The 9,442-nt window shown below is 43.9% G+C and overlaps 1 protein-coding gene across 1 annotated transcript in view; it reads right to left on the bottom strand.

Annotated features, from left to right (window-relative positions):
- Nucleotides 1-338: 338 nt before the first annotated feature.
- Nucleotides 339-9,442, bottom strand: part of LOC137561656 (uncharacterized) — a 34,349-nt gene continuing 25,245 nt past the window's right edge. Inside the window, exons 6-8 of the mRNA XM_068272970.1 lie at nucleotides 8,579-8,665; nucleotides 6,447-6,484; nucleotides 339-611 (exon numbers count right to left, since the gene is read on the bottom strand). Of these exons, the coding sequence (XP_068129071.1) occupies nucleotides 552-611; nucleotides 6,447-6,484; nucleotides 8,579-8,665 (185 nt within the window). The 3' untranslated portion in view covers nucleotides 339-551. The remainder of the gene's footprint in view (nucleotides 612-6,446; nucleotides 6,485-8,578; nucleotides 8,666-9,442) is intronic.

Genomic DNA, 9,442 nt, shown 5'->3' with positions numbered 1-9,442 from the left:
CTAGTTATCTGGCTTGCAGTCACTGCCATGTATCCCCTTTTCTTATTTCTTTCTGCTTCACACATAATTAGGAATGACAGCTGAATAAATTGTGCGCCCCCTCCTACACTGCGCCCTGAGGCTGGAGCCTCTCCAGCCTATGCCTCGGCCCAGCCCTGTTGATGGGTACCAAGGGGAGGCAAGGGAAGAGGTGTGAACATTGGGGGGGGGGGGGGGCATCAAAGTTTTGCTGGGGTGGGGGCATGAATTGTAGTTATGCCACTGCCCAGTGTATTTTATAAGATATCTGACTTCCCATACTTAATTGTATAACGAGAATAGCAAAATATAACCTGGAACACACTACAAAATACATTCATTTATTATATCAGTAATAGGTGTTGGAATCAAATAAACTTCTGAATATACGTAGTAAACAGTAATTTCACATGCATCTACAACTGTATTCCTTTATCATTGGTATGTGTGCGGCAAAAATGGTACAGTCTAAAGTGCAGAGAGATGAGGTTGCAGTACTAGAATGTCCAGCCGCTCAAATAAATTCCAGTTTCTCATGCCGTCCATCCAGTCTGTTTCACTTGGATGTAAAGTACTTCCTGTTGTTCAGGTCTCTAAATGAATAAAATTGCAGGTTTAAGTTAGAACTCTGCTGTGGACTCTGTACATGTAAAAATAATAACTGACTTTACAGTAGATAAATATTGAAATTCAGATCACTGGAAACATAAATGTGGGGGCAATAGGTTTGTGTTTCTAATCAGCTATAAACACTACACAGGACTCTGTTAAGGTGAGCATACACATTGGATTACGGTTGCATGCAGGGATAGCGACTTGATTCCTTGCGTGACAGTTCTGGTTTATGTTATCTACGGACGCGTTGCTACATAGGAGAGGAGTAAGGAGGTGAACAATGATCTCTGATACAGCAGTCCGGATCTCTCACTGACACATCGGGGGTTGCTGTGCACACACTAGATTATTGCTTGCCTTGGCCAAGAACTCTCTAGCGCAGGGGTGTCATACTCAAATACAAAGTGGGCCAAAACTGAACTCTGGGACCAAGTTGCAGGCCAATACCAATATCTAGTAACCACCTCCCTCCCTTATAAAATTCCCTGGTGTCTACTGTCCCCCCTTCTTTCCCTGTACAGTTCCCTGGTGTCTAGTGGTCCCCCTCCCTCCTCTATACAGTTCCCTGGTGTCTAGTGGCCCTCCTCCCTTCCCTATACGGTTCCCTGGTGTCTAATGCTGGGAATACACAATGAGTTATTTTGGCAGATTTACTTTCTGATCAATTGTCATAACGTTTTTCTGATTGATTTCCATTCACTTCTATGACAAAATCAATCAGAAAAACTATCAAAATCAGTTCAGACCTGTCAGAAATTATCTATGGCGCCATCCATCTGCCAAAAAACTCATGGTGTATTCCCAGTATTACAGAATCTGCAGATGGTGCGAGGTCAACAAGCTCGTCCTAAACGCAGCCAAAACAGTGGAACTCATCTTAGACTTCAGGAGACACCCCCCCACACAACAACCAATTCTTATCAATGAGATTGAAGTGTCCAGGGTTTCTAGCGTCAGGTTCCTGGGAACAACTCTAACGAGCGACCTAAGATGGGCGCAGAATACCACCAAAATCCAGAAGAAGGCTCAGCAGAGACCATTTTTCCTACGCCAATTGAAAAAATTTGGTATGCCTCAGGAGCTGCTATCCAGCTTCTACACGGCCACTATTGAAGCTACCCTCTGCTCTGCCATTATTGTGTGGTATGCAAGAGCAACCGCCAGTGATAAGTATAAGCTTCAGAGAATAATTAGCTCAGCGGAAAGGACCATTGGCTCTCCTCTGCCACCTCTTGACCTCCTCTACACCACTAGAATGAAAACAAGGGCTAACAGGATCTCTCGGGACCCGTCCCACCCAGGCTGCCGCTACTTTAAGCTCCTTCCCTCGGGCCGACGCTACAGGACCATCCGCCCAAGGACTAACAGGCGCAGAGACACCTTTTTTCCCCAAGCAGCCCTCCTGCTGAACTCCTGCCTCTCATCGGTAGGCTAGCTGCATTCAGGTCAGATTAGCCCGGCCGAGGCACACTGAGCCCGGGCCAGTAAATAACCCAGCTGTCACCCTGGTGCACTCCTGGGTAGAACTCTACTCTAAGGGCTAAATGAAGCTTTTTATCCCTTGAACAGCACAATATCCAAACCCAGAGGACTTCTGATCATGAGCGAACTGCATATTGTACTGTGTTACTTGCCTGTCTTGCTTATCTTGCTTTTATCATTGTTATTGTCTTATGCCTGTCTTGCTGTATTATAGTTATTGTCTGTGCCAATCTTCTGTCTTGCTCTGTTGCTACTGCCATGTGAACCACAACCAATTCCGGGTATGACCTTGGTCGCACTTGGCGAAATAAAGATTCTGATTCTGATTCTGATTCTGATTCTGACCCTATACAGTTTTCTGGTGTCAAATTCCTCTTCCCTTCCCTTTACAGTTCCCTGGTTTTTAGTGGTCCTCCCTCCCCTTAAAGTTCTCTGGGGTTTAGTGGTCTTTCCTCCCTCTCCTATAACGTTCCCTGGTGTTTAGTAGTCCTCTCCTTTCACTATACAGTTCCCTAGTGTTTAGTGCCCACCTCCCCTATACAGTTCCCTAGTGTCTAGTGGCCATCTTACTCCACCATTCAGTTCCCTGGTGTCTAGCGGCCTAACTCTCTTCCTCCCCTATATAGTTCCCTGATGTCTAGTTTACCCCTCCCTCTGCTATACAGTTCCCTAGTGTCTAGTGGCCCCCTCCCCTATACAGTTCCCTGGTGTCTAGTGGCCCCTTTCCCTCCCTTATAAAGTTATCTGGTGTCTAGTCCTTTCTCCCTCGCACCCCCATATGGCTGCCCTGGTGATCTAGGACTTCACCTCCAATAAAGTTTTCTTGGTGGTCTAGAATGGACCACATATAAAGCAAAGTGGGGAAACCAGATGTGGGCAAAATTTGATGGTTCTGCGGGCCATATTTGGCGCATGGCCAGAGTTTGTCATGTATGCTCTAGCATGTACACAAGGCCTTATGCTAACTGTTCACAATACTAGCACATGGATGAATGGATGCATTTAGTCTTTGTTTTTCCAGCCATTTGGCTCATTTTATACCAGATGAAGTGGAAATGTTAGCCCCCGAAACACATTGTGGCGATCTCAATCCATTTTTACAGCTATTGTGGATCTTTGAAGGTAAGACCACTTACTGAGGCTCCTTACAAAGTGGTCACACGGAAAAACTCCACACAAGGATCATCTTTCACCTCCTTTCACCCTCATTTGCACCTGCAGTGGTGGGAAGACCCTCGTATGTGTTCCAATTGCTTACATGTTGTAGCTTCATCCAATTTGTATATATGTTATGGCCAGAACCTGAAGTTCTGGGTTCTGGCCCGCCAGAATGCGAAGTGGCCGTGTTGTAGAGGCCAATGTTAGAAATTAAATTGATTCCAGCTCCTCCCCCTGCCTCCCTCCTCTTCTTACCAGTCTGTCATGCAGCCAGAGGCAATCCGGCTCCTTTTTCCCCTCGATGGCTCCGGCTCCTCCCCCCTGCCTGCTCCTATAACCTCTAGCAGCCGCTATCCCACAGTCATTGGTCGCTGCAGGCAAGCACTTGTGGTACTTCCCTACAGTGACAAACAGAAGTGGGGAAGTGGGCGAGGGGGGAAGATACAGGGTGAGTAGGGATACCAGCTGCAAGTGGTGAGAGATGTTGGCGGGGGAGGAGCCGGAGCCACAGGACTCTATGGACAGACTAGTGAGAAGAGGGAGGCCGGTAGAGGAGCTGGATCAATTTGATTTCTAACATTGGCCGCTGTAACACGGCCAGTGGTGAGAGGAGGGGGCGAGAGGGAGGAGCTGGAGCGGCTGCAATGAATTTGTTTCTTACATTGGCCGCTGCTACACGGTCACTCTGAATCTGATCGGAGTGAGATCTGTTGCCTGCAGGCTGATTTACGATCAATTTCATGCTGAAATCTCTCTGAAAATCGGCCAAGTCCGCCGCATCCACCGCCTCGCCGCTGTACCCGCAGTGTATTAACCAGTTCACCCCCAAGGGTTTTTACTCTAACGGACCAGAGCAATTTTCACTTGTCAGTGCTCCTCCCTTTTATTCCCTAATAACTTTATTACTACTTATCACAAGAAAATGATCTATACCTCGTTTTTTTCACCACCAATTAGGCTTTCTGTGGGTAGTACATTTTGCTAAGATTTTTTTTATTCTAAATGCGTTTTAATGAGAAAAAAACAAAAAAATAGAAAAAAAATCATTATTTCTCAGTTTTCAGCCATTATAGTTTTAAAATTAAACATTCTCCAGTGGATAAAACAAACACATTGTATTTGCCCAGTTGTCCCGATTATTAAACCATTTAAATTATGTCCCTATCATAATGTATGGCGACAGTATATTATTTTGAAATAAAGGTGTTATTTTTCTGTTCTGTTTTTTTTTGTTCTGGCCATAATTACAAGCCCCTATGTAATAAATTAAAATTAATTTTCCCCCATAAAATATAGATTAAAAAAAGCTGAGTCCCTAAGGCAAGTATTTATTTATTTATTTTAAGCTGATTTTTTTTTACAAGTGTTTTCTTTTGGAGGAGGAGTGTTGGAAGTGTAATTTTATTACTCATGTGTATGTACTTGTAAATGTACGTATTTTGTATGTGTCATATACTTTTTGGCCACAAGATGGCGCTAGTAAACACTCGTTATAGTAAGTGTTCACTTTTTTTTTTTTTTTTTTTTTTTTTTTTACACTTTATTTAATTGTTACATTTCCTGTTTTTGTGAATGGACGTAGCCGCTGTTCGCGGTCACGTCCATTCACTCCAGGCACTGCGATTGGGTAGAGGACCGTTTGGTCCTCTTCTCCAATCCCTCAGCACGGGATCCCGACGGAAACGGCGGCCGTAGCGGCACGCACACGGCGGTAGCAGCGGCGGGAACGCGCGACTTATTAATACGTCATGTTGCCGTTAATAGGGTAAAGCATGACGTATTAATACGTTAGGATGCCACTAAATGGTTAATGTGCATGTCTGTGTGCATTTATAAAATTACTTGTCCTGTGTCGCTGTGCCCGTTTTACTTCTGAATCCATTGCTCTTCTGTTAGTTGTATAAATGCTGCCAGTGTGGAGGTGTGTGTGTTGTCACACAGGTGCCGCCGTGCTATGTGCCGACGGCATGCATAGGGCTAATGAAAGAGCGGAGGATTTGGAAGTCAGATGGGCACAGTGACGAAGGACAGGTAATGCATAAATGCACACATACATGCACATTTATACACTGCGGGAACAGCGCTGGGGGGTTTGTTGCGTTTGTCACTCATCCCAATATCACTCGCCATTACCGCCGCACACTCAATCGGCCATGACGGCCTGATGTCTTGCCACATGTCCAGGGGCGTACCTAGAAATCCCCGGGCCCCCCTGCAAAAAAAAAATCCACCCCCTCCCAGGGCCCGCTCAGGGACTTTTGGGGGCAGGAGGGGTCGCAGCATAAGAGGAGAGTGTGGCAGATCGGTGGGGAGGGGGGAAATTCCCGCCCCTCCCTCACCTCGGGCTCTCCTCTCAACGCTCCCCCTCCTGCAATCATTGGTGGCAGCGAGCAGGCAGCGGTGGCGGCAGGATGATACATTACCTCCTTCTCACTGGAGGACTTCAGTTCTAAGAGCAACTTCCTGTTTACACAGAAGCTCTTAGAGAACGGAAGTCCTATAGCGAGAAGGAGGTAATGTATCATCCTGCCGCCACCGCTGCTGCTGCTGCTGCCTGCCCGCTGCCACCAATGATTTCAGGAGGGGGAGCGCTGAGAGGAGAGCCTGAGGAGAGGGAGGGGCGGGAATTTCCCCCCTCCCCACCGATCTGCCACACTCTCCTCTTATGCTGCGACCCCTCCTGCCCCCAAAAGTCCCTGAGCGGGCCCTAGGGGGGCCCCCGGGCCCCCCCGCGACGGCAGGGGTCGCATCCCCTATTGGTACGCCAGTGCACATGTCCATTTAACATGCTCTGCCTGAAATTGGTCACATCATCAATCAGATGTCTTCTTTGTGACTGTGTTCACGTTGCTACTTATGTCTTTTATCTAGGGGAAAATGGCTACTTAGCATCTGGATGCTTTATTACTGGAACTTTATCTGGGGACAAAAAGCTACATAAAAACTTAAATTATTGAGCTTTGAGCTTCTATATTTTTATGTAATTAGGTTTTTAATGGGGAGAGTGCAATCTCATGAGGAGGTGTGTGTGTGTGTGTGTGTGTGTGTGTGTGTGTGTGTGTGTGTGTGCGTGCGTGCGTGCGTGCGTGCGTGCGTGCGTGCGTGCGTGCGTGTGTGTCAGGGGAACTATGGTGCATTGTGTAGATTTATATTTATATTAAAAACATACTTACAGAAGAATTGTCACTGCAGATCAGGTTTCTTTCATCACCTGTAGTGGAATAATAATAATAATAATTATTAATAATAATAATTAATTAAGTATTATTATTAATAATAAACATTTGTACAGTATAGCGTGTCTGGAGATGCTGATAAATAGCCTGGAGGCCCTATACTGTTTGGCGCCCAGGATTCTTTTGATCCTATATTAGGTAAGCCATATCATGCGGTCTGAATTGTCTTTGATGCATCTATGAATTGCACGCCTCACTCTTCTTATATGTATATACGTTTTCTCTAGATATATTCTGTTTTCCTATTAGGTGCCCCACACCAGGTAATTGTCATTATTCATTTCCCTGTGATTTTTCGCCTATCTTATACATTTCTCCTGCTAAATAAAATTGATAGGTCCATAAAATACACATTGGCATACCCCTAACCTGCAAGTTAGATCCCATTATATATTTAACCTTATGGGGGAAGGGGAATGTGGCTATATAAAGTCTGCAAAAGTTTTTTCTCTTAACTGAACTTTAATTATGTTATTAAACATACCAGAGAGGAACTATGATTAAAAATAGAAAAAGCTTTTATACATACCTGGGGCTTACTCCAGCCCCATAAGCCTGGATCGCTCCCACGCCGCCATCCTCTGCTTCCTCTATCGCCGGTCCCAGGTCCCGTCACTTCCGGCGGACGCGGCCAATTGTCCCTTACGCATGCGGCTGTGCAGTATGCAGTGGCACGCGTACGTATATGGAGGGAGCCCCTGTGATGCGGACACTTGGCCGCGTCCGCCGGCCGACTGGCCGACTGGCGGTAATGACGAGACCCGGTACCGGCGGATACAGGCAGCGGAAGACGGCGGCGTGGGAGCGATCCGTGCGCATGGGGCAGGAGGAAGCTTAAGACGCGAAACGCATTGTCTGAAGTGCTGATTGCTAATAAATACTGAAATCTTTTTATTAAGCGAACGTACCCTTGTTTAAGGTAGGCAAGAAATGTTATTTTATTTTATTTATTTATTTGATGAACATACACACTTATTCACTATTTCCAAGGGTGCCTCCTATCCTCTCAGCAGTCTCTATTGAAAAGCAATGCAAAATGTAATTTTGCCTTCTTAAAACAGAAGGTATTTGTGATGATTCAGCTGTAAGTGAACCTGATCTACAGCAAATTGTAGTTCGAACAGTTTTCCCAACAATGCAAGTCATGAACACGATCAAAAGAGTTTCGTACCTTGGATTTCAAAACAGCATCTCCATAGAAACATGCTTTAATAGACAACTCAAGACAAACATTAAAAAGAGGAACTTAAGCAAAGAGGGGGGAAAATAAATCAATACATTGCAAAGTGAGAAGTAAAAAAAATAGAAGAGAGATCAAGAAATGATTGCTATTCGTCATGTAATTTGTCCATATTTTTTAATCCACATTCAGCTTGCAGGTCATCATCTTTACTGCTGGCAGACATGAAAAAAACAGACAGCACAGACTGCCATTGGCCTCAATTCACTAAGCTTATCTCCTGTCTTTAAAACTCTTCTGAGCTGTTTCTACAGTTATCACCATGGTGATAACTGTAGAAACAGCTCAGAAGAGTTATTAAAGACAGGAGATAAGCTTAGTGAATTGAGGCCATTGTCTATAACCACACCCCCTAACAATGTTATAGGCTAAAATGCTTTTTTTATATAGCTATACATATGCACAGAGGGAGGTTCTGGTTGCTTGGCAGTTAGAAACAGCCGTTATATTCCACAATGCAGCAAGGCTCCCACAGTGTGATGTCAGCACCATGGTCCTGACACCACACTGTGGGAGGGATTTCACCACAATTTCAGAGGGAAACATATCATCACTTCAAATATCATCATTTCAAGTTTTAGTGTGCATCTTGCAGGATTAGTCCACGACTAGTGGAAACCGGCCCTTATTTAGTTAAATGTTTATATGGGTTTATAATATGGGTTTAGTAAGTTGAGACTTCAGACCCTATGAGCAAAGTGTAGTCCCTTATCAATTTCACCAATTTTCAGGTGACTATAATAGCATCAATAATGCATTCTAATTGACCTTTCACATCTTACAACTACTGCCCAAATCCTAAAATCCTTAAAATACAAAACCAGCTTACCGTTTTTTTGCAAATGAAATGATACAGAGGCATACTGGATTTCTTCCAAGTTTGAACTTAAGCCCTGCATATTTGAAGCTCTTGCAACTATAATAGATAAAAATAAAGATGTGTAACATTTAAAGTGGGATTGTCAGCCATAAAATTCCATTTACCCACTGCTCTGTGTTTATTATGCAGTCTACAACCTGAGCCTGCAATTCAAACATTCCAATATAATCATAAATGTTTCTCTAGTAATAAATCTTATCTCAGTCAGCCTGGCTCTATTTGGTACATTGCCGAGGAGAGGCAAGGTAGATATGATAGTGCAGTTTCTAGGAGAAAAAAAAAGAGTAAGGGAGGAAATTACATCAGGATTGGCTTCAGTCAGAGGCAATAAAGATGGAAAATGCCTGAAACTGTTTTCTCTTTATATACTATATAAAATTCACTGAAATCAAAATGTGGACAGTACAATACATATTTTATGTTAAGTAGAACAAGTATTTTTCTACTTAAATATGTGTTTTTTTTCCTGGAATAGTATGGCTCCCTCTGCTGCTCTAAGATATATAATTACCTTGACTATTAGTAGATCACTCGTAAGGTGGCCACTAACGATACAATCTTTTTCACCCAATGTTACCAAATCTATGTAGTATAAGGGTAAACAGTGAATACAGAGTGAATACATTCAATGGATAATTTAGGCAGTTACAGTATATTACATAGAAATGGTAAGATTGGATGAAAAAGATTGTATCGTTAATTTTCCAGCTTCAGGGCTTGTTAACACTATGACCACTTTCGATTTTTCTAAAGCACTGGTGATTTTTAAAATCGCTTTAAAAGCGTTTGTGCAATGAATCTCAATGTGAATGT

Source organism: Hyperolius riggenbachi, chromosome 3, assembly GCF_040937935.1.
Source record: "Hyperolius riggenbachi isolate aHypRig1 chromosome 3, aHypRig1.pri, whole genome shotgun sequence".
Lineage (NCBI taxonomy): Eukaryota > Metazoa > Chordata > Amphibia > Anura > Hyperoliidae > Hyperolius > Hyperolius riggenbachi.
The sequence above is the reverse complement of the archived record's forward strand: the minus strand, read 5'-3'. Positions and strand labels throughout refer to the sequence as shown.